We start from the raw sequence: 26591 nt of genomic DNA, 5'->3' as shown, positions 1-26591 counted from the left end.
ACCACTGTGTCTCACTCACGGTTTGATGGTACCACTGTGTCTCACCCACGGTATGATGGTACCACTGTGTCTCACCCACGGTATGATGGTACCACTGTGTCTCACCTACGGTATGATGGTACCACTGTGTCTCACCCACGGTCTGATGGTACCACTGTGTCTCACCCACGGTATGATGGTACCACTGTGTCTCATCTACGGTATGATGGTACCACTGTGTCTCACCCACGGTATGATGGTACCACTGTGTCTCACCCACGGAATGATGGTACCACTGTGTCTCTCCCACGGTATGATGGTACCACTGTGTCTCACCCACGGAATGATGGTATCACTGTGTCTCACCCACGGTAGGATGGTACCACTGTGTTTCACCCACGGTATGATGGTACCACTGTCTCTCTCCCACGGTATGATGGTACCACTGTGTTTCACCCAGGGTATGATGGTACCACTGTGTCTCACCCACGGTATGATGGTACACTATGTCTCATCCCCCGTATGACGGTACCTGTATGATGATAACTGAATGATGATACCTGGATATGATGATACCTGGGTATGATGATACCAGCGTATGATGATACCTGGGTATGATGATACCTGGGTATGATGATACCTGGGTATGATGATACCTGCGTATGATGATACCTGGGTATGATGATACCTGGGTATGATGATACCTGGGTATAATGATACCTGGGTATGATGATACCTGGGTATGATGATACCTGGGTATGATGATACCTGGGTATGATGATACCTGGGTATGATGATACCTGGGTATGATGATACCTGGGTATAATGATACCTGGGTATGATGATACCTGGGTATGATGATACCTGCCTATGATGATGCCTGGGTATGATGATACCTGGGTATGATGATACCTGGGTATTATGATACCTGGATATGATGATACCTGGGTATGGTGATACCTGGATATGATGATACCTGGGTATGATGATACCTGGGTATGATGATACCTGGGTATGATGATACCTGGGTATGATGATACCTGGGTATAATGATACCTGGGTATGATGATACCTGGGTATGATGATACCTGGGTATGATGATACCTGGGTATGATGATACCTGGGTATGATGATACCTGGGTATGATGATACCTGGGTATTATGATACCTGGATATGATGATACCTGGGTATGATGATACCTGGATATGATGATACCTGGGTATGATGATACCTGGGTATGATGATACCTGGGTATGATGATACCTGGGTATGATGATACCTGGGTATGATGATACCTGGGTATGATGATACCTGGGTATGATGATACCTGGGTATGATGATACCTGGGTATGGTGATACCTTGGTATGATGATACCTGCGTATGATGATACCTGGGTACAATAATCCACTGAAACGGCAAACGTCAAAAGTCAGACACTCTTCTCTTCCCTTCTGTCTTCTCTCTTGTCTTGTCTTGTCTTGTCTTGTCTTGTCTTGTCTTCTCTTCTCTTATTACCATTTGTAGCACCGTATTCCCAATTCCATTTCCGTGATTTTCTATTCCATTTAATGACATTCGATTATAATAATAATTAATATAATTCTTCTCTCTCTCTCAACAAATAAACAGGAAGGTGAGAGGATAGGAGGACTCGAACCGTGGTCTCGAGATTACCGCAGAGCTTCATGGACAGTCGTTCATTACGACTTAAATTGAATTCATAGACTGTGGTTTTGAAGGAGATAATGATAGGTTTATTGTAAACACTGGTAGGGAAGGATAGTTTATGAGAGACGTAAACTCAAACTCAAAATTGATATGAACCACAGACAAACAGATGTACACACACACACACACACACACACACACACACAGACACACACACACACACACACACACACACAAACACACACACACACACACACATACACACACACACACACAGATATACACAGTCCTACTCAAAATTGATAAGAATGACACACTCAGACACACAGTAAAGTTTATGTTAGTGACACTCACAGACACACTCAAAAATTTACATAAATAATAATACACAATCTTACTCCCTTACTCTCACGTTATTAGTCAACACAGGTGACGAACCAAACATTCTGACTGACAGGTGAGTAATCGGTAAATACCTGACTTCCTCCCAGAATTAGTTTGTTCATTAGTTTGTTAATTTAAAGACCAACTGCACTTAGCTCATCAATGTTGACACAAAATATCATCATTATCATCAATTATCTCCTTTATATAAATGTCTGCCATAAATTCTCTGCCCAACCAGCTGGTATCCATGTGGCAGATGGTCTCTTATCCATCTTTGTAAAAGATATTTATCATGTGCTAATAAATTATTATAATTATTATTTTCATTGTGATTATTTTTATTATTATTGATGTGTTTCTTGTTCTTGTTCTTGTTTTTCTTGTACTTGTTCTTATTGTTCTTCTTCTTCTTATTATTATTATTATTATCACTACTACTGCTTTTAGTATTAAAATTATTATTATTGTTTCTATAATAATAATAATAATAAGAATAAAAATTTAATAATAATAATAATAATAATAATAATAATAATAATAATAATAATAATAATAATAATAATAATAATAATAGCAATAACAATAACAATAATGATAATTTTATTATTCTATTATTATCCTTATTGTTATTACAGTCAAATTATATTTATAAGGAAATATGATCTGCTTTTAATAATTAATATTAAACTCACGAGCCCAAATTCTGATCCCGGGTCAAATCTAATTCTCTATCTGAAAAGTGAGATATCACTGACCTGTTTTTTTGAGAAGCTGTTGTGTCAGTGTGAGGCCGAAGATCCACACACATATGCAGACGGGGGTGAGAGGAGCCGTAGACTCAACCCTCGAAGTCTCAACTAGGTAAGCACACCCATTAAAACAGAGTGGGTAATGATGAACACCTTTGTGAACGCTCCGGTCTGTAACATCGTCTCAGGGTTTAGCCTCTGCGTTCACTTTTAGGGTATTTTTCCCCACGCCTACAAAAAAAAAAACATCCGCAAGTTTTGTCCTTCGCGTTTAACTCTCTCCCTCGTTGTGTTTTTGCTTTGTAGACGTAAAACGGAGATTCTGTCACGGAGGTTCGAGCCGTGACGTGTTTATCCTCTTCACGCTTCAAGGAACTCGCTGTCCTGTCCCGTCATTGTTGCTAAAAACCGACTGTTTTAGTTCATTGTTCGTCTGTCATCACAGGAATTTTGAAAAGGATTATATGTGTATGTATATATATATATATATATATATATATATATATATATATATATATATATATATATATATATATATATATATATATATATATATATAAGGAATTCGCAAGAGCAGGCGAAATATACACAAACACTGATCTCTGGCTGAAGGAGACTCGAACCTACGAACCTTGGAACAAGGTACGCAGTGCTTTACCAATCTACCCACACCGGACAATACCTTGGTGTCCAGCTTGCGCTAGACGTTTTGATCCAAAGCAGGCAGCTTTCACGGAGAAGGCTTACAACTTTTCATCTCATCCCCTGCACGCATCAGCTTTACTAGAGATTTTAACAATGCAAGGAATTCGCCTGCTCTTGCGAATTCCTTGTATATATATATATATATATATATATATATATATATATATATATATATATATATATATATATATATATATATATATATATATATATATATATATATATATATATATATTTACAGATCATGGGTACTAAACTGTGATATTTTATTATCGTTTTACATTATTGTTCACACAGTGTAAATGTGTGTGTGTAAATGACGTTGTTCATCGTGTTTTGCATGCCATTTTTTTCAATTATATTTGGGATTCACAGTTTTCACTGGGTAAAGTCGCAGGTGTTTTCACACCTGTGTTGCCACACATCTGTGTTCTCACACCTGTGTGGTAATTCGGATTGTGAATTAGTTGTGAATTGTGGATTAGTTGTGAATTGTTCCAACCACAAAATTGTGAATTGTGGATTAGTTGTGAATTATTCCAACCACAAAATTGTAAATTTTATTTCTCATAACTCCATGAATAATAAAAATTATAGAGGCCTACGTTATAGGCGCAAATAAGACATTAGACATTGAGAAAATGAGCTTTTTCTCGAGCAGAATAATAGGCCTAATACTGAATTTTCTTCCCGACGAGGCCAAAAAAAATTTGGCTGTGTAAAATCAGCTCACTTTCTCTCTTTTGATAATTTAAGTGTGAGAAAAGATAAAGAGAGTCTGAAAATACTCTCAACAAAGCTCCTTTTTATTGTTGCTTAATTAAGCTCACTTCCGGGCTTTATGAAGCTCTATTTTTGGGTTATATTAAACTTTATTAAGCGCAGTTCACTTTTTATTAATTTTTTTAGGACTTTATTAGTCCTACCTGAGTTTCTTCACGGCTTTATTAAAGCTCTGAGTCTTAAAGCAACACGTTTGATAAAGCCATCTGACTCTGAAGCTTTTTGACTACTGGACATTTTTAGTACATGGGAGTACATGGGTGTACATGGAAGTACATGGGTGTACATGGGTGTACATGGGAGTACATGGGTGTACATGGGAGTACGTGGGTGTACATGGGAGTACATGGGAGTACATGGGTGTACATGGGAGTACGTGGGTGTACATGGGAGTACATGGAAGTACATGGGTGTACATGGGAGTACATGGGAGTACATGGCAGTACATTGGTGTACATGGGAGTACATGGGTGTACATGGAAGTACATGGGTGTACATGGAAGTACATGGGTGTACATGGAAGTACATGGGTGTACATGGGAGTACATGGGTGTACATGGGAGTACATGGCAGTACATGGGTGTACATGGGAGTACATGGGTGTACATGGGAGTACATGGAAGTACATGGGTGTACATGGGAGTACGTGGGTGTACATGGGAGTACATGGAAGTACATGGGTGTACATGGGAGTACATGGAAATACATGGGTGTACATGGGAGTACATGGCAGCACTTGGTAGTGCATGGTAGTAAACGGAATCACATGGGAGTATATGGGAATACATAGGAGTGTATGAGAGTGCATGGAAGTACTTGGGAGTGCATGAGAGTACATGGGAGTACATGGGAAAGACAGATGGCAGAGTATTTTGGAGTCCACATTAAAAATATCTACCTAGAACTATCTACTTCTATCTACTTTCTAGACAGAAGTAAACAATACACGATAATCCTTTATCTAGCTTCTACAGGTGTATGAATCAAGGAAAGAGAAGCAGAAGGTTCTCTGCTGCTTCTCATTACCCATCAGATCATTCGCGTATTTACACGTGGAAGTCCGGGCGTAAATTTTCCCTTTTGGAGCCGTAAATAATCACCGAATTGTGTAAATACAATTCCAGTGCTGAATTTTGCTTTAAGAGAGCAAAGCCAGTGACTAACTCGGAGAGAAAAAATTTATAATAACGACCATAGATTTTTGTAAAAGTTAATTTGGAATTAGAGCATGAAGGAGGGAGGGAAGGAGGGAGGGAGGGAGGGAGGGAGGGAGGGAGGGAGGGAGGGAAGGAGGGAGGGAGGGAGGGAGGGAGGGGGAGGGAGGGAGGGAGGGAGGGAGGGAGGGAGGGAGGGAGGGAAGGAGGGAGGGAGGGAAGGAGGGAGGGAGGGAGGGAGGGAGGGAGGGAGGGAGGGAGGAGGAGGGAGGGAGGGAGGGAGGGAGGGAGGGAGGGAGGGAGGGAAGGAGGGAGGGAGGGAGGGAGAGAAGGAGGGTGGGGGGAGGAGGGAGGGAGGGAGGGAAGGAGGGAGGGAGGGAGGGAGGGAGGGAGGGAGGGAGGGAGGGAGGGAAGGAGGGAGGGAGGGAGGGAGGGAAGGAGGGAAGGAGGGAGGGAGGGAACATGAGGGAGGCAGGGAGGGAAGGAGGGAGGGAGGGAACATGAGGGAGGCAGGGAGGGAAGGAGGGAGGGAGGGAAGGAGGGAGGGAGGGAGGGAAGGAGGGAGCGAGGGAGCGAGGGAAGGAGGGAGGGAGGGAAGGAGGGAGGGAGGGAGGGAAGGAAGGAGGGAGGGAGGGAAGGAAGGAGGGAGGGGGGAAGGAAGGAGGGAGGGAGGGAAGGACGGAGGGAGGGAGAGAGGGAAGGACGGAGGGAGGGAGGGAGGGAGGGAAGGAGGGAGGGAGGGAGAGAGGGAGGGAGGGAGAGAGGGAAGGAGAGAGAGAGGGAAGGAAGGAGGGAGGGAGGGAGGGAGGGAGGGAAGGAGGGAGGGAGGGAGAAGGAGGGAGGGAGGAAGGGAGGGAAGAAAGGAGGGAGGGAAGGAGGGAGGGAGGGAGGGAAGGAAGGAGGGAGGGAGGGAGGGAAGGAAGGAGGGAGGGAGGGAAGGAGGGAGGGAGGGAGGGAAGGAAGGAGGGAGAGAGGGAGGGAAGGGAAGGAGAGAGGGAGGGAAGGAAGGAGGGAGGGAGGGAAGGAAGGAGGGAGGTAGGGAAGGAAGGAGGGAGGGATGGAAGGAGGTAGGGAGGGAGAGAGGTAGGGAGAGAGGTAGGGAAGGAGGTAGGGAGGGAGAGAGGTAGGGAAGGAGGTAGGGAGGGAGAGAGGTAGGGAAGGAGGTAGGGAGGGAGAGAGGTAGGGAAGGAGGTAGGGGGGGAGGGAAGGAAGGAGGGAGGGAGGGAAGGAGGGAGGGAGGGAGGGAAGGAGGAGGGAGGGAGGGAAGGACGGAGGGAGGGAGGGAAGGAAGGACGGAGGGAGGGAGGGAGGGAGGGAAGGAGGGAGGGAGGGAGGGAGGGACGGAGGGAGGGAGGGCAGGGAGAGGAGGGAGGGAAGGAAGGAGGGAGGGAGGGAAGGAAGGAGGGAGGGAGGGAAGGAAGGAGGGAGGGAGGGAGGAAAGGAAGGAGGGAGGGAGGGAAGGAAGAAAGGAGGGAGGGAGGGAAGGAAGGTGGGAGGGAGGGATGGAAGGAGGGAGGGAAGGAAGGAGGCAGGGAGGGAAGGAGGGAGGGAGGGAAGAGACGGAGGGAGGGAGAGAGGGAAGGAAGAGAGGGAGGGAAGGAAGGAGGTAGGGAAGGAAGGAGGGAGGGAGGGAAGGAGGAGGGAGAGAGGGAAGGAGGGAGGGAGGGAAGGACGGAGGGAGGGAGGAAGGGAAGGAGGGAGGGATGGAGGGAGGAAGGGAGGGAAGGAGGGAGGGAAGGACGGAGAGGGGGGAGGGAGGGAAGGAGGGAGGGAGGGAGGGAGGGAGGGAGGGAGGGAAGGAAGGAGAGAGAGAGGGAAGGAAGGAGGGAGGGAGGGAAGGAAGGATGGAGGGAGGGAAGGAAGGAAGAAGGGAGGGAGGGAAGGAAGGAGGGGGGAGGGAAGGAAGGAGGGAGGGAGGGAAGGAGGCAGGGAGGGAAAAAGGGAGGGGAGGAGGAAAGGACGAAGGGAGGGAAGGAGGGAGGGAAGGAAGGAGGTAGGAAAGGAGGGATGGAGGGAAGGAAGGAGGGAGGCAGGGAAGGAGGAAGGGAGGGAGGAGGGAGGAAGTAGGGAGGGAGGGAGGGAGGGAGGGAGGGAGGGAGGGAGGGAGGGAAGGAAGGAGAGAGGGACGGAAGGAGAGTGGGAGGGAAGGAAGGAGGGAGGAAGGGAGGGAGGGAGGGAGGGAGGGAAGGAAGGAAGGAGGGAAGAAAGGAGGAAGGGAGGGAAGGAAGGATGGAGGGCCGGATGTTGTAATTGTAGTAGCAGCAATAATAGTAGCAGTAGTAGTAATAGTAGTAGTAGTAGCAGCAGAAGTAGCTACACAGCAGCTGTTAAGTCAGCAGTTTTAGCTACAGCAACAGCTACAGAAGCAGCAGCTACAGCAACAACAGCAGTCACAATAGCAGTTGATGCAGCAGTTACAGCCAAAACTACAGCAGTCACAGCAGCAGCCACAGTTACAGCAGTCACGACAACAACAACAGCTACAGCAGTCACAGCAGCAGCCACAACTACAGCAGTCACAGCAGCAGCCACAACTACAGCAGTCACAGCAGCAGCCACAACTACATCAGTCACAGCAGCAGCCACAACTACATCAGTCACAGCAGCAGCCACAGTTACAGCAGTCACGACAACAACAACAGCTACAGCAGTCACAGCAGCAGCCACAACTACATCAGTCACAGCAGCAGCCACAACTACATCAGTCACAGCAGCAGCCACAACTACATCAGTCACAGCAGCAGCCACAACTACATCAGTCACAGCAGCAGCCACAACTACATCAGTCACAGCAGCAGCCACAACTACATCAGTCACAGCAGCAGCCACAACTACATCAGTCACAGCAGCAGCCACAACTACAGCAGTCACAGCAGCAGCCACAACTACATCAGTCACAGCAGCAGCCACAACTACAGCAGTCACCGTAGCAGCCACAACTACATCAGTCACAGCAGCAGCCACACTACAGCAGTCACAGCAGCAGCCACAACTACAGCAGTCACAGCAGCAGCCACACTACAGCAGTCACAGCAGCAGCCACAACTACAGCAGTCACAGCAGCAGCCACAACACAGCAGCCACAACTACAGCAGTCACAGCAGCAGCCACAACTACATCAGTCACCGTAGCAGCCACAACTACATCAGTCACCGTAGCAGCCACAACTACATCAGTCACAGCAGCAGCCACACTACAGCAGTCACAGCAGCAGCCACAACTACAGCAGTCACCGTAGCAGCCACAACTACATCAGTCACAGCAGCAGCCACACTACAGCAGTCACAGCAGCAGCCACACTACTGCAATCACAGCAGCAGCCACAACACAGCAGTCACAGCAGCAGCCACACTACAGCAGTCACATCAGCAGCCACAACACAGCAGTCACAGCAGCAGCCACAGCTACAGCAGTCACAACTACAGCAGTCACAGCAGCAGCCACAACACAGCAGTCACAACTACAGCAGTCACAGCAGCTGCCACAACACAGCAGTCACAGCATCAGCCACTGCTACAGCAGTCACAGCATCAGCCACAACTACAGCAGTCACAGCAGCAGCCACAACACAGCAGTCACAGCATCAGTCAGAACTACAGCAGTCACAGCATCAGCCACAACTACATCAGTCACAGCAGCAGCCACAACTACAGCTGTCACAGCAGCAGCCACAACTACAGCAGTCACAGCAGCAGCCACAACACAGCAGTCGAAACATCAACCACAACTACAGCAGTCACAGCAGCAGCCACAACACAGCAGTCGAAACATCAACCACAACTACAGCAGTCACAGCAACAGCAGTCACCGTAGCAGCCACAACTACAGGAGCCACAGCAACGGCAGTCACAACAGCAGCCACAACTACAGCAGTCACAGAAGCAGCCACAGCTACAGCAGTCACAGCAGCAGCCACAACTACAGCAGTCACAGCAGCAGCAACAACAACAGCAACAACAGTCACAGCAGCAACAACAGCAGCTGTGAAGTTCCCTCGCGGCACTGAGGATCTGACCTCCACTTGTGATCAAGTCTCGCGAGATACTGAGCTCTGACACCCAGGTTGACGCCCACCCACCCATCCACCCACCCGCCCATGTTGCCACCCGCTCACCAACCCATGCCACTACACTGCCGCTGGCCACCCATGATGCCGCTTAAGGGATCTAGATCCAAGGAAGTTTCTGCAGGCTGTGTAAATGGGTTTAAAGCCTAACTACTACACGAAGGTCATATATATATTTTTTTTTTTTTTTTTTTTTTTTTTTTTTTTTATTATTATCACACTGGCCGATTCCCACCAAGGCAGGGTGGCCCGAAAAAGAAAAACTTTCACCATCATTCACTCCATCACTGTCTTGCCAGAAGGGTGCTTTACACTACAGTTTTTATTATATATATATATATATATAATACAACAAATTTTGTGTGCGAAACACTGTTGTAAGAATTTTTAGTTTTGGAAGAGCTTTTCAAGCCCTGACTTCAGAAAGCTCTAGCTTGAGCAAAATGTGGCGCCGATAAAAGCCTGGTTTGTATTTAGATAAATAGTCCAGAGAACCGACAAGTTGATAAACGAGACACATGTGCAATACCTGTGCAACACATGTTCAACACATGTGTATCTGTGTGGAGAAACGCTTCCACAATTACGATACTCAAGTATTACTCTCTTGTATATCGTGTGTTATTACCTATATAACTATCCACTTACTATCCTTGACTTTACTATCCACTTTACTATCCTTGACTTTACTATCCACTTTACTATCCTTGCTCAAACACCTATATAATACACTATAGTTCTTAATCTAGAGAGCAGTAGATAATTCTTCTCAGGAAATAGTCTCAGTGTGGACTTGCAAGTCCTCTGATATCTGCCTCTCCCATGCACTACCATGTGCTCCCATTTACTCCCATGTACCATTTTGAGCAGACTAAGAGAAATGTGATCTTTGGGATCAGAGACACAATCATCAAAGATAACCTCTTATCAGAGATAAGTCCATTTAAGGAGCCCCATCAGAGATAACCACATTTAAGGAGCCCCCGTCAGAGATAAGCCCATTTAAGGAGCCCCATCAGAGATAAGCCCATTTAAGGAGCCCCCATCAGAGATAGGCCCATTTAAAGAGCCCCCATCAGAGATAACCACATTTAAGGAGCCCCCGTCAGAGATAAGCCCACTTAAAGAGTCCCCATCAGAGATAACCACATTTAAGGAACCCCCGTCAGAGATAAGCCCACTTAAAGAGCCCCCCATCAGAGATAACCACATTTAAGGAGCCCCCATCAGAGATAACCACATTTAAAGAGCCCCCATCAGAGAAGCCTTCACAGAACTACAGACTCTCGTTCTTTCCAAGTTTACCACAAATCCGCCTGCAAGAACCACCTCACGCTTCAGCTCGTATCACTACATCAAAGCAAAGAGAGGTATTCTTACTGATTACTTCCTACGTACGTGTAGAATTTGCAGTTCCAGTTTTCAGGAAGACGAGTGAATAACATTCATAGATTTCCTCAGTGATCAACATCTCTCAGATGTTATTCTAAATTATGGACGAAGAGGCAAAACAAATTCTGGCTACCTCAAGACAGACAGATTGATACACAGTTTTCCCCATTAGTGAAGGCGCTGCCGGCTACACAAAAATGTGCAACGGTTGGGTATATTTATTGCCAAAACGTGTCGCCAGCTCTACAAGCTTATTCAATCGAATATGGAAGTGACAAACAAGGCAGAAGAAGAAGCCTGCAGACCGGGGGAAACGTCACTGCAGTGAAGATACTCATTGTTACTCATGAGTCTTACCAAAGTAGCCACTGTATACCGACAAGTATACAGTAGCTACTGTATGCTTACAAATATACAGTAGCTACTTGACGGTAATGTTGAGCGCAATAGATATTACAATATCTGTCACAATCTCCAGCACGATTCACAACATCGTGAGGCACAAACACAGCTGTTGTAACCAGACAGTGGATGCTGGAGATACCAAATCAAATGCGGAGGTTGTAGCAAGACTTGCATAAATAAAACTGGTGGGAATCTCACCACTTGCGTCCACAAACTGATAAACTGAACATCGACTGCTCGCGCCAGCATCTGATGAGATTTTTCTGATGCAAAACTAGTTGTAGAAGGTGACAGACACATGAGAAAATATTATGGATCAGAACATAACAAACAGTACCTAGGAAGCTTGCGACTGACGAAACCCAGAGAACAAGAATTGGCCTTCAAGAACGCCGTTTTGAACCATGTACCTCTCAGCACGCTGATACTACTACTGCTACTACTTTTACTACTACTACTACTACTACTACTACTACTACTACTACTACTACTACTACTACTACTACTACTACTACTACTACTACTACTACTACTACTCCTACTTCAGTGCTCCCCAATATTTACTTAGCTGCTAATTACTGCCCGTGCGTCTTCGTCAACTACAGAGATACTGTCATCAAAGATACTGCAGCCAGAGATACTGCCATCAGGGATACTGCCATCAGAGATACTACCATCAGAGATACTGCCATCAGAGATTCTGCCACCGGAGATACTGCCAACAGAGATACTGCCACCGGAGATACTAACATCAGAGTTACTGCCATCAGAGATACTGCCATCAGAGATACTGCCATCAGAGACACTGACATCGGAAATCCCGCCATCAGAGATACTGCCATCAAATATCCTGCCACCAGAGATACTGCTAACAGAGATGCCGCCGCTGAAGATACCATCATCATCAGGTCCGCAGTGCTCGCTCTAATCCACGTACACGCTATAAACTGCCCGGTATAAATTGTCTGTTCAAACCGAGACTTATTAGTTCTTCTAACACACGCGAGCAACATATTATCCACGATTATTGTCACCACAATTTTTCAGATGTGGGAGACATCTGTGCCTTGAGCGTCATCTGTAAAGGTTCACTGTCACGTATACCTGAGGTAACGAAGACCTCGGTCATATGACCAAAAGCTCCAGCTGCTGGTCATTATATAACTAAGACCTGCCTCAGGAAACACTTGTCCTGTTTCCTGACGAACCTTACCTAACCTACGATTATATATATATATATATATATATATATATATATATATATATATATATATATATATATATATATATATATATATATATATATATATATATATTTATATATATATATATATATATATATATATATATATATATATATATATATATATATATATATATATATATATATATATATATATATATATATATATATATATATATATATATATATATATATATATATATATATATATATATATATATATATATATATATATATATATATATATATATGCTTAGAATTCGAGGGAACAGGCGAAATATTCACAAACACTAATCTCTGGCCGAAGGAGACTCGAACATACGAACCCTGGAGCAAGGTACGCAGTGATTTACCGACAGTACCACATTGGGCTAATACCTTGGCGCCCAGCTCACGCTAGACGTTTTTATCCCAGGCAGCCAGCTTTCAGGCAGGTGGTTTACAGCTTTTCATCTCATCCCCTGCATGCATTGATCGACTAGACTCAGGCAGTGGTTCCCAAACTGGGGGTAAATTACCCCCTGGGGGTAATTTAACCATTTTTGGGGGGTAATGGAGGGGTGACAGAAAAAAAGTTATGAATTCTGAAAATCAAGAAAACAATGCGGTACCCGGTATGAGGATTATTGTTAACTTTGTCTTAGTATATAAAGTTGTAAAGTAAACCTATTATTAGTAAGTAATAAAGTTAAACCAAATAACAATAAACATCAAAAACTAATATACAGTATTAGAAAAGAAGAAATATATAGCTAAGTGTGTGGAAACCCAAAAGTATTTTGACAAGTATGCTTCAGGACAAAAGTCACTCAGTAGCCCAGATCGACCTGTCCAGTACGCGTCACTCACTTCCTGAGGCTGCCTCTATTTCACACTGTCAGTTTATCTGTGAGCATCAGCCGAGGTAGACATAAGCTGGTATGTATGTGTACTGCCCTGTGCAGTATATAGTTAGTATTTACCCACTGTTACTGTGAATTTGTAGCTCTTATTAATTTTATATATAATGTATGTGTGGTTCTTACGTTTTCAATGGTTTTGCTAGGATTAGCAGAGTATGCGAGGCTGTATACGTTCACGTTTAGCCATATATATCAATAATAACAACATTTTGTGAAAGGGGTAACATGCTTTATGTGGCATGTTAAACTGGGTAACAAGCTGAAAAAGTTTGGGAACCACTTGACTAGAGAGCTCTAGCGTGAGCTGGACGCCAGGGTATTGGTCCAATGTGGTACGGTCGGTAAAGCACTGCGTACCATGTTCCAGGGTTTGTAGGTTCGAGTCTCCTTCGGCCAGAGATCAGTGTTTATATATATATATATATATATATATATATATATATATATATATATATATATATATATATATATATATATTTATTTATAGGTAGTAGGTTGGTAGACAGCAACCACCCAGGGAAGTACTACCGTCCTGCCAGATGACTGTGAAACAAAAACCTGTAACTGTTTTGCATGATGGTAGGATTGCTGGTTTCTTTTTCTGTCTCATAAACACGCTAGATAACAGGGATATCTTGCTACTCCTACTTACACTTTGGTCACACTTCACAGACACGCACATGCATATATATATATACATACATCTAGGTTTTTCTCCTTTTTCTAAATAGCTCTTGTTCTTTTTTATTTCTTCTATTGTCCATGGGGAAGTGGAAAAGAATCTTTCCTCCGTAAGCCATGCGTGTCGTATGAGGCGGCTAAAATGCCGGGAGCAATGGGCTAGTAACCCCTTCTCCTGTATACACTTACTAAAAAAGAGAAGAAGAAAAACTTTATAAAACTGGGATGCTTAAATGTGCGTGGATGTAGTGCGGATGACAAGAAACAGATGATTGCTGATGTTATGAATGAAAAGAAGTTGGATGTCCTGGCTCTAAGCGAAACAAAGCTGAAGGGGGTAGGAGAGTTTCAGTGGGGGGAAATAAATGGGATTAAATCTGGAGTATCTGAGAGAGTTAGAGCAAAGGAAGGGGTAGCAGTAATGTTAAATGATCAGTTATGAAAGGAGAAAAGAGAATATGAATGTGTAAATTCAAGAATTATGTGGATTAAAGTAAAGGTTGGATGCGAGAAGTGGGTCATAATAAGCGTGTATGCACCGGGAGAAGAGAGGAATGCAGAGGAGAGAGAGAGATTTTGGGAGATGTTAAGTGAATGTATAGGAGCCTTTGAACCAAGTGAGAGAGTAATTGTGGTAGGGGACCTGAATGCTAAAGTAGGAGAAACTTTTAGAGAGGGTGTGGTAGGTAAGTTTGGGGTGCCAGGTGTAAATGATAATGGGAGCCCTTTGATTGAATTTTGTATAGAAAGGGGTTTAGTTATAGGTAATACATATTTTAAGAAAAAGAGGATAAATAAGTATACACGATATGATGTAGGGCGAAATGACAGTAGTTTGTTGGATTATGTATTGGTAGATAAAAGACTGTTGAGTAGACTTCAGGATGTACATGTTTATAGAGGGGCCACAGATATATCAGATCACTTTCTAGTTGTAGCTACACTGAGAGTAAAAGGTAGATGGGATACAAGGAGAATAGAAGCATCAGGGAAGAGAGAGGTGAAGGTTTATAAACTAAAAGAGGAGGCAGTTAGGGTAAGATATAAACAGCTATTGGAGGATAGATGGGCTAATGAGAGCATAGGCAATGGGGTCGAAGAGGTATGGGGTAGGTTTAAAAATGTAGTGTTAGAGTGTTCAGCAGAAGTTTGTGGTTACAGGAAAGTGGGTGCAGGAGGGAAGAGGAGCGATTGGTGGAATGATGATGTAAAGAGAGTAGTAAGGGAGAAAAAGTTAGCATATGAGAAGTTTTTACAAAGTAGAAGTGATGCAAGGAGGGAAGAGTATATGGAGAAAAAGAGAGAGGTTAAGAGAGTGGTGAAGCAATGTAAAAAGAGAGCAAATGAGAGAGTGGGTGAGATGTTATCAACAAATTTTGTTGAAAATAAGAAAAAGTTTTGGAGTGAGATTAACAAGTTAAGAAAGCCTAGAGAACAAATGGATTTGTCAGTTAAAAATAGGAGAGGAGAGTTATTAAATGGAGAGTTAGAGGTATTGGGAAGATGGAGGGAATATTTTGAGGAATTGTTAAATGTTGATGAAGATAGGGAAGCTGTGATTTCGTGTATAGGGCAAGGAGGAATAACATCTTGTAGGAGTGAGGAAGAGCCAGTTGTGAGTGTGGGGGAAGTTCGTGAGGCAGTAGGTAAAATGAAAGGGGGTAAGGCAGCCGGGATTGATGGGATAAAGATAGAAATGTTAAAAGCAGGTGGGGATATAGTTTTGGAGCGGTTGGTGCAATTATTTAATAAATGTATGGAAGAGGGTAAGGTACCTAGGGATTGGCAGAGAGCATGCATAGTTCCTTTGTATAAAGGCAAAGGGGATAAAAGAGAGTGCAAAAATTATAGGGGGATAAGTCTGTTGAGTGTACCTGGTAAAGTGTATGGTAGAGTTATAATTGAAAGAATTAAGAGTAAGACGGAGAATAGGATAGCAGATGAACAAGGAGGCTTTAGGAAAGGTAGGGGGTGTGTGGACCAGGTGTTTACAGTGAAACATATAAGTGAACAGTATTTAGATAAGGCTAAAGAGGTCTTTGTGGCATTTATGGATTTGGAAAAGGCGTATGACAGGGTGGATAGGGGGGCAATGTGGCAGATGTTGCAAGTGTATGGTGTAGGAGGTAGGTTACTGAAAGCAGTGAAGAGTTTTTACGAGGATAGTGAGGCTCAAGTTAGAGTATGTAGGAAAGAGGGAAATTTTTTCCCAGTAAAAGTAGGCCTTAGACAAGGATGTGTGATGTCACCGTGGTTGTTTAATATATTTATAGATGGGGTTGTAAGAGAAGTAAATGCGAGGGTCTTGGCAAGAGGCGTGGAGTTAAAAGATAAAGAATCACACACAAAGTGGGAGTTGTCACAGCTGCTCTTTGCTGATGACACTGTGCTCTTGGGAGATTCTGAAGAGAAGCTGCAGAGATTGGTGGATGAATTTGGTAGGGTGTGCAAAAGAAGAAAATTAAAGGTGAATACAGGAAAGAGTAAGGTTATGAGGATAACAAAAAGATTAGGTGATGAAAGATTGAATATCAGATTGGAGGGAGAGAGTATGGAGGAGGTGAACGTATTCAGATATTTGGGAGTGGACGTGTCAGCGGATGGGTCTATGAAAGATGAGGTGAATCATAGAATTGATGAGGGAAAAAGAGTGAGTGGTGCACTTAGGAGTCTGTGGAGACAAAGAACTTTGTCCTTGGAGGCAAAGAGGGGAATGTATGAGAGTATAGTTTTACCAACGCTCTTATATGGGTGTGAAGCGTGGGTGATGAATGTTGCAGCGAGGAGAAGGCTGGAGGCAGTGGAGATGTCATCTCTGAGGGCAATGTGTGGTGTGAATATAATGCAGAGAATTCGTAGTTTGGAAGTTAGGAGGAGGTGCGGGATTACCAAAACTGTTGTCCAGAGGGCTGAGGAAGGGTTGTTGAGGTGGTTCGGACATGTAGAGAGAATGGAGCGAAACAGAATGACTTCAAGAGTGTATCAGTCTGTAGTGGAAGGAAGGCGGGGTAGGGGTCGGCCTAGGAAGGGTTGGAGGTAGGGGGTAAAGGAGGTTTTGTGTGCGAGGGGCTTGGACTTCCAGCAGGCATGCGTGAGCGTGTTTGATAGGAGTGAATGGAGACAAATGGTTTTTAATACTTGACGTGCTGTTGGAGTGTGAGCAAAGTAACATTTATGAAGGGATTCAGGGAAACCGGCAGGCCGGACTTGAGTCCTGGAGATGGGAAGTACAGTGCCTGCACTCTGAAGGAGGGGTGTTAATGTTGCAGTTTAAAAACTGTAGTGTAAAGCACCCTTCTGGCAAGACAGTGATGGAGTGAATGATGGTGAAAGTTTTTCTTTTTCGGGCCACCCTGCCTTGGTGGGAATCGGCCAGTGTGATAATAAAATAATAATATATATTTATTATCACACTGGCCGATTCCCACCAAGGCAGGGTGGCCCGAAAAAGAAAAACTTTCACCATCATTCACTCCATCACTGTCTTGCCAGAAGGGTGCTTTACACTACAGATTTTAAACTGCAACATTAACACCCCTCCTTCAGAGTGCAGGCACTGTACTTCCCATCTCCAGGACTCAAGTCCGGCCTGCCGGTTTCCCTGAGCCCCTTCATAAATGTTACTTTGCTCACACTCCAACAGCACGTCAAGTATTAAAAACCATTTGTCTCCATTCACTCCTATCAAACACGCTCACACATGCCTGCTGGAAGTCCAAGTCCCTCGCAACAAAACCTCCTTTACCCCCTCCCTCCAACCTTTCCTAGGCCTTCCCTACCCCGCCTTCCTTCCACTACAGACTGATACACCCTTGAAGTCATTCTGTTTCGCTCCATTCTCTCTACATGTCCGAACCACCTCAACAACCCTTCCTCAGCCCTCTGGACAACAGTTTTGGTAATTCCGCACCTCCTCCTAACTTCCAAACTACGAATTCTCTGCATTATATTCACATTATATTATATATATATGTTATATATATATATAAATATATATATATATATATATATATATATATATATATATATATATATATATATATATATATATATGTATAATCTTAGGTAAGGTTCGTCAGGAAACTAGACAAGTGTGTGTGTGCGTGTGTGTGTGTGTGCGTGTGTGTGTGTGTGTTGAAAAGTCTGTCTGGGACTTGAACACGAGAAGCCAGAGACGCTGACCACTTCACTATGAGCTGTACGGTAATGAGAAAGTGAAGTAAGTCACGCACAAGGAACACTGGCGGTAGGTAGTTCTCTGAGACTAATTATATCTCAAACAACAGAAAGTCACAATACCCACACTGGAACAATACACAAAATAACCATACATAGAAAAAAGGAGCTTACGACGATGTTTCTGTCCAAATCAAACCGAAAGGTCGTCGTAAGTTTTTCTCTCGTCACCAGAGACCTCTTACGATGCTACGATGTAACGATACGGGTAGAAAATTAAGATTTTTTTTGTCTCATCAGATATGTGAAGGATACGATTCCATGATGCTCACATTCCAGCCAGAACAACATAATCTCTAGTCAATGGATGTGGGACAGTTACCAGGGATCTTGAAGACAACAAGCGTAATCTGTATTTAAGAAAGGAGACAGACAGGAGGCCTAAACTACAGTCCAGTTTCTCTGACATGTAAACTTTCCAGGATACTGGAGGAACTGATCAGGTGGAGAATGGTAGAACACTTGGAGAGAACTGGATCCATAAATAATAAATAACATTGGTTTATGAGTGGCAAATCTTGTCTTACTAACTTCTTGGAGTCGTGTGACAAAGTTACAGATTATTGTGGCAGCGTTACGCTCTCCAGAAGCTGTGTCAAGCCATTATGTAACGGGTTGACAGAGCTCCTGGAGAGTGAAACGTTGCTACAATAAAATGTCGCATTAGTTGCAAAGTTAGAGAGAGAGAGAGAGAGAGAGAGAGAGAGAGAGAGAGAGAGAGAGAGAGAGAGAGAGAGAGAGAGAGAGAGAGAGAGAGAGAGAGAGAGAGAGAGAGAGAAGAGAGAGAGAGAAAGGGCTCTGAGGATTGTATTTTTAGAGACTGCAAGTAAGCTTTTGATACCGTACTCTCCAAAATACTGGAACAAAAACTTGAGAATCAGGTAGAAATAAGAGGGAACGTACTCCGGTGAATCAAAGAATATCTTAGGGAAAAGAATCAGAGTGACTGTCAGGAAAGAGACATCAGAATGGGGAAGAGTAACAAGCGGGGTACCGTAAGGATAGACATTTAGACCAGTACTGTTATGTGAATGACATTCCAGATGGGAATGTTTCGGTTATAACCCTGTTTGCTGATGATGTAAACTAATGAGGAGAATAAAAATTGAGGACATGGAATGGCTCTACAGGATATGGACAAATTGCAAGATTGGTCAGAGAAGTGGCTGTTAGAATTCAGCCCCAGTACATGCAAAGCCATGAAGATTTGGGAAGAAGCAATAAGACTAGGCACGGTATTCTTGCAGACTTCACTCAAAGAGAAAGACCTTGGGGTGAGCATAGTGCCCAGTATATCACCAGAAGCACGGAATTAAACCTAACGACCTTGGAGGACAGAGGAACCAGGGAGGACGTGATAACCTTCAAAATACTTAGGAGAACTGATAAGATAGACAAGTAGTGGGTGTTTGAGAGGTGAGAAACAGGCTCCATATATAGTTTTAAGAGCAGGTACGATGAGGGCCCTCGAGGCTGAGTGGGAGGGAATATGAAAGTAGTAAATTAGGAGGCAGGGCCAGGAGCTGTGAATCGACCCCTGCCACCACAAATAGGTGAGTACAGATGGGTGAAAATAGCACACAAGCCCACACACACACACACACGAGGACCAGGCAGAACTACAAAGGGATCTGGACAGGCTGCAGGCCTGGTTCAGAAACTGGCTTTTGGAGTTCAACCCCACCAATTGCAAAGTCATGAAGGTTGAGGAAGGGCAAAGAAGACCGCAGACGGAGTACAGTCTAGGAGGCCAGAAACTAAAAACCTCACTTAAGGAAAAGGATCTCTGGATGAGTATAACACTGGGCACATCTCCTGATGCGCACATCAACCAAATAACTACTGCAGCATATGGGCGCCTGGCAAACCTAAGAACAGCAATCCGACATCTCAATAAGGAATCGTTCAGTAAACTGTACACCGTGTACGTTAGGCCTATATTGGAGTATGCAGCACTAGTTTGGAACCCAGACCTAGCCAAGCACATAAGGAAACTAGAGAAAGTGCAGATGTTTGCAACAAGACTAGTCCCGGAGCTAAGGGGCATGGCCTACGAGGAGAGGTTATTGGAAATCGACCTGACGACATTGGATTACAGGAGCGATAGGGTGGATATGATAACGACATATAAAATACTGAGAGGAATCGACAAGGTGGACAAAGACAGGATGTTCCAGAGATGGGACACAGCAACAAGGGGTCACAGTTGGAAGTTGAAGACACAGATGAACCACAGGGATGTTAGGAAGTATTTCTTCAGTCACAAAGTTGTCAGGAAGTGTAATAGTCTGGGAAATGATGTAGTGGAGGCAGAATCATACATAGCTTTAAGAAGAGGTATGATAAAGCTCACGGAGCAGGAAGAGAGACCTAGTAGCGACCAGTGAAGAGGCGGGGCCAGGAACTGTGAATCGACCCTTGCAACCACAAGTAGGTGAGTACACAGACAGACAGACAGACAGACACACACACACACACATACACACACACACACACATACACACACACACACACACACACACACACACACATACACACACATGCCAACCAGCACGGATTCACGGAAGGCAAATCCTGTGTCACAAACCTTCTGGAGTTTTATGATAAAATAACAGAAGTAAGACAAGAGAGAGAGGGGTGGGTTGATTGCATCTTCTTGGACTGCAAGAAGGCCTTTGACACAGTTCCTCACAAGAGATTAGTGCAGAAGCTAGAGCATCAGGCGCATATAACAGGAAGGGCACTGCAATGGATCAGAGAATACCTGACAGGGAGGCAACAACGAGTCATGGTACGTAATGATGTATCACAGTGGGCACCTGTGACGAGCGGGGTCCCACAGGGGTCGGTCCTAGGACCAGTGCTATTTTTGGTATATGTGAACGACATGACGGAAGGGTTAGACTCAGAAGTGTCCCTGTTTGCAGATGATGTGAAGTTAATGAGGAGAATTAAATCTGATGAGGACCAGGCAGGACTTCAAAGAGACCTGGACAGACTGGACACCTGGTCCAGCAAATGGCTTCTCGAATTTAATCCTGCCAAATGCAAAGTCATGAAGATAGGGGAAGGGCACAGAAGACCACAGACAGAGTATAGGCTAGGTGGCCAAAGACTGCAAACCTCACTCAAGGAGAAAGATCTTGGGGTGAGTATAACACCGAGCATGTCTCCGGAAGCACACATCAATCAGATAACTGCTGCAGCATATGGGCGCCTGGCAAACCTGAGAACAGCATTCCGACACCTTAGTAAGGAATCATTCAAGACACTGTACACCGTGTATGTCAGGCCCATACTGGAGTATGCAGCACCTGTTTGGAACCCGCACTTGATAAAGCACGTCAAGAAACTAGAGAAAGTACAAAGGTTTGCAACAAGGTTAGTTCCAGAGCTAAGGGGAATGTCCTATGAAGAAAGATTAAGGGAAATCGGCCTGACGACACTGGAGGACAGGAGGGTCAGGGGAGACATGATAACGACATATAAAATACTGCGTGGAATAGACAAGGTGGACAAGGACAGGATGTTCCAGGGAGGGGACACAGAAACAAGAGGCCACAATTGGAAGTTGAAGACACAAATGAGTCAGAGAGATAGTAGGAAGTATTTCTTCAGTCATAGAGTTGTAAGGCAGTGGAATAGCCTAGAAAATGACGTAGTGGAGGCAGGAACCATACACAGTTTTAAGACGAGGTTTGATAAAGCTCATGGAGCGGGGAGAGAGAGGGTCTAGTAGCAACCGGTGAAGAGGCGGGGCCAGGAGCTAGGACTCGACCCCTGCAACCACAAATAGGTGAGTACAAATAGGTGAGTACACACACACACACACACACACACACACACACACACACACACACACACACACACACACACACACACACACACACACACACACACACACACACACACACACACACACACACACACACATGCACAATGCTTGCAATCTGCAGGAGAAATGAGGCTGCTGCAGGTCGGAGCGTCATTCTAAATGTGATGTCAACACACTTCTGACAATAGAGCGAGTAAATAAATGTTGGTGAATGTGTTTTCTTTTCTCTGGGGAGAAGGAGGGTCACCCTACCTCGGTGTGGAGAGAAGGAGGGTCACCCTACCTCGGTGTGGGGAGAAGGAGGGTCACCCTACCTCGGTGTGGGGAGAAGGAGGGTCACACTACCTCGGTGTGACCCATGTTTTCAGGTCAATAAATAAAAATGTGAGTTAATGTGTACTAGAAAATCTAGTATTAAGCAACATTAACAAATAATGTTGGTATTGAAATTTAGATACGTGTGCAACACCTGGGTGAAACGTCTTTATTGTAGACGTTTCGCCAACCAGTGGCCTTATCAATACAAATTCTAGGGCATAATTTGAAGACAAGAAATATTTACCGAAGATGAGGTAATCAGTCCCTCAACCTTGGAGTTGGTGTGAAGAGCACCGTAGTCATTTCGGTAACGCCTTGACAAAGCTCCTGGAGAGCGAAACGTTGCCACGATAAAATGTCGCATTAGTTGCACTTGTGTCCTTTTACATAACATTAACCAAGTTGACATAAACATGGGTGGGAATAAAACTTGAGGCAGTGGTGGTACATCACGCTTATCAGTGAGGGAAAGTACAGCTGCTTCTGAAAATATCCGTCATATCTCATTAATGTTGAACCAGTGACTGATGGTTCTTGAAGACCCCAACAGCAGTGCGTCACTAATAAGAACCCTCATGTTATATCCTCCCTATAAAGAAAAGATCCATATTGCGGAATAAGTCTTTCTTGGGACAATGCTTTGTCATCACTTGATACAGCTCTGTGCAGAGCTGTATCAAGTGATGACAAAGCTCTTCTCCAGTTCTCTTCATCCTGGGATCTGGTGTACGTGTGCTTAAAACTGTGTATTAAATCTGCTTACATTACTCCCCCCACATCTTGGTAATTCCACTGAATTGTTTTCCTCAGCTGCCTGAATCACTGTTTGGTGTACATCTCCTGCGGCGGATGTCTGTCTTGTCGACGTTTTGTGTGATGCTGCTGACGGGTGAAAAAGAGAGAGAGAGAGAGAGAGAGAGAGAGAGAGAGAGAGAGAGAGAGAGAGAGAGAGAGAGAGAGAGAGAGAGAGAGAGAGAGAGAGAGAGAGAGAGAGAGAGAGAGAGAGAGAGAGAGAGGGAGAGAGAGGGATAGAGAGAGATAGAGAGAAAGAGAGAGAGAGAGAAGGAGAGGAGAGAGAGAGAGAGAGAGAGAGAGAGAGAGAGAGAGAGAGAGAGAGAGAGAGAGAGAGATTGAGTCGTAAATGTTACAGCAAGAAAAGTGGCGAAGAGTGAGGAAAACAAGCTGAGGAATAGTGAGTAAGCAGAATGAGGACTATAAAAAATGAGAACGATGGGAACAAAACAAGGACAACCATATCAGAGAGTTGCTGGAGTTGACACTGAGCATTAACCCTGACGATAAATGCTTGGCTATAAAGGGTTGAGAGAGATACTTGAGAGGTCATATCGGAAGAGCTGGAGAGACAGGGATGAGTGTTGCTGGGTCACCCAGAGAATAATTCATCAGTATGAAGATCACTGTTGTGGTGGTGGCGTTGGTGGCAGTGCTGGTGGGAGAGACAGCATCAGCAGCTGTGGTTCCTGCCTGGAGACGAAGCCAGCCTCTTGATCTCACCAGGACAAAAGGTATTTCTTCCATTTTTTTGTGTACAACATCGGCTGGTTTCCGTCTTGGGTCCTGAAAGGTGGGTAGTATAGTGCTTGCACTTTAAAGGATGGGTAAGGATGCTGCAGTTCTGGAGATGGGAAGTACACTGCATGCCCCCCTGAAGGAGAGGTGAGGATGTTGCAGTCCTGGAAGTAGGAAGTACAGTACCTGCACTCTAAAGGATGAGTGAGGATGTTGCAGTCTACCTGCAAAAGGATGAGTGAAGAATGGAAGTAGGAAGTGTGCCTGCAGTTCAGTTCTGGAAGTAGGAAGTACAGTGCCTGCACTGAAGGATGGGTGAGGATGTTGCAACCCTGGAAGTAGGAAGTACAGTACCTGCACTCTGAAGGATGAGTGAGGATGTCACAGTCCTGGAAGTAGGAAGTACAGTACCTGCACTCTGAAGGATGAGTGAAGATGTTGCAGTCCTGGAAGTAGGAAGTACAGTACCTGCACTCTGAAGGATGGGTGAGGATATCACAGTCCTGGAAGTAGGAAGTACAGTACCTGCACTCTGAAGGATGGGTGAGGATGTCACAGTCCTGGAAGTAGGAAGTACAGTACCTGCACTCTGAAGGAGGGATGAGGATGCTGCAGTTCAGAGCATCATCTGAACAATGATAGCAGAACATTTCTCCTAAGACAGTGACAGAGTGTAAGGTCACTCTACTGCGATGAGAAACGGCCGGATTGTAAAAAAAAAAAACATACACCTATTTCCGACCAAGGAAGAGTGACCCAAAGAAAGAAACACTTGCACCATCACTCACTCAACAGCTGTCATACTAGAAGACCTCGGACATCGCATATAACCTTCCGATCCACAATATCTCATCCATCGTCTCTGCCTTAGAGAAAATAGAAACAAAATTCCCCTGCTGAAAAAAAAATCAGAACTAACCCAGAGACTAGAAATCAAACTTACACGACGTTTCAATCCATTCTGAAGCATTATAAGGTTACTGGAGAAACATGTGAAACAGTTAAGTTTCTTCAGTCAAATACAGAGGCGGCAGGAGAAATATTAGAGATGTACAGACGATATAATCAGTCTATCACAGTTGAAGACGTAGTTCAGAGGTGGTCAGTCCCTCAGCCTGGAGAAGAGTGTTGTTCCATGGTCTGGAACAATGTGACGATTTAGCTTCACTCATACACACGTGAGTGTGTGGGAGTGAGCCCAGGTGAGTGTGAGTGAGCCCAGGTGTGTGTGAGTGAGCCCAGGTGAGTGTGAGTGAGCCCAGGTGTGTGTGAGTGAGCCCACGTGTGTGTGTGAGCCCACGTGTGTGTGAGTGAGCCCAGGTGAGTGAGCCCACGTGTGTGTGTGTGAGCCCACGTGTGTGTGAGTGAGCCCAGGTGAGTGTGAGTGAGCCTACGTGTGTGGGAGTGAGCCCAGGTGAGTGTGAGTGAGCCCAGGTGAGTGTGAGTGAGCCCAGGTGTGTGTGAGTGAGCCCACGTGTGTGTGAGTGAGCCCACGTGTGTGTGTGTGAGCCCACGTGTGTGTGAGTGAGCCCAGGTGAGTGTGAGTGAGCCCACGTGTGTGGGAGTGAGCCCAGGTGAGTGTGAGTGAGCCCAGGTGAGTGTGAGTGAGCCCAGGTGTGTGTGAGTGAGCCCACGTGTGTGTGAGTGAGCCCACGTGTGTGTGAGTGAGTCAACGTGTGTGTGAGTGAGCCCACGTGTGTGTGAGTGAGTCAACGTGTGTGTGAGTGAGACCACGTGTGTGTGAGTGAGCCCACGTGTGTGTGTGAATGAGCCCACTTGTGTGTGAGTGAGCCCACGTGTTTGTGAGTGAACACTCGTGTGTGTGAGTAAGCCCACGTGTGTGTGAGTAAGCCCACGAGTATATGAGTGAGCCCACGTATGTGTGAGTGAGCTAACGTGTGCGTGAGTGAGCCCACGTGTGTGTGTGTGTGTGTGTGTGTGTGTGTGTGTGTGTGTGTGTGTGTGTGTGTGTGGGAGTGAGTGAACACACATGTGTGTGAGTGAGCCCACGTGTGAGTGAGTGAGCGCACGTGTGTGTGTATGGGAGTGAGCCCAAGTGTGAGTTATCCCAGGTGTGTGTGTGAGTGATCCCACGTGTGTGTGAGTGAGCCCACGTGTGTGTGAGTGAGCCCACGTGTGAGTGGGTGAGCCCACGTGTGTGTGTGTGAGCCCACGTGTGTGAGTGAGCACACGTGTGAGTGAGTGAGCCCACGTGTGGATGAGAGAGCCCACGTGTGAGTGAGCCCACGTGTGTGTGAGTAAGCCCACGTGTGTGACTGAGCACACGTATGAGTGAGTAAGCCCACGTGTGAATGAGAGAGCCCACGTGTGAGTGAGCCCACGTGTGTGTGAGTGAGCACACGTGTGTGAGTACACGTGTGAGTGAGTGAGCCCACGTGTGAATGAAAGAGCCCACGTGTGAGTGAGCCTACGTGTGTGTGAGTGAGCACACGTGGGAATGAGAGAGCCAACGTGTGAATGAGAGCCCACGTGTGAGTGAGCACACGTGTGAATGAGAGAGCCCAAGTTTGAGTGAGCCCACGTGTGAATTAGAGA

General features: G+C 45.1%; 2 protein-coding genes across 2 annotated transcripts in view; one reads left to right on the top strand and one right to left on the bottom strand.

Annotated features, from left to right (window-relative positions):
• The window catches only part of LOC128701971 (glycine receptor subunit alpha-2), a 220544-nt gene extending 211080 nt beyond the window's left edge, over positions 1–9464 (bottom strand). The window contains exons 1-2 of the mRNA XM_053795965.2: positions 9443–9464; positions 2792–3218 (exon numbers count right to left, since the gene is read on the bottom strand). Of these exons, the coding sequence (XP_053651940.2) occupies positions 2792–2844 (53 nt within the window). The 5' untranslated portion in view covers positions 2845–3218; positions 9443–9464. The remainder of the gene's footprint in view (positions 1–2791; positions 3219–9442) is intronic.
• A 14364-nt stretch (positions 9465–23828) lies between these two features.
• The window catches only part of LOC128701972 (pancreatic triacylglycerol lipase), a 14280-nt gene continuing 11517 nt past the window's right edge, over positions 23829–26591 (top strand). Inside the window, exon 1 of the mRNA XM_053795968.2 lies at positions 23829–24031. Coding sequence (XP_053651943.2) covers positions 23914–24031 — 118 coding nt within the window. The 5' untranslated portion in view covers positions 23829–23913. The remainder of the gene's footprint in view (positions 24032–26591) is intronic.

Source organism: Cherax quadricarinatus, chromosome 77 (assembly GCF_038502225.1).
Source record: "Cherax quadricarinatus isolate ZL_2023a chromosome 77, ASM3850222v1, whole genome shotgun sequence".
Classification (NCBI taxonomy): Eukaryota; Metazoa; Arthropoda; class Malacostraca; order Decapoda; family Parastacidae; genus Cherax; species Cherax quadricarinatus.
The sequence above is the reverse complement of the archived record's forward strand: the minus strand, read 5'-3'. Positions and strand labels throughout refer to the sequence as shown.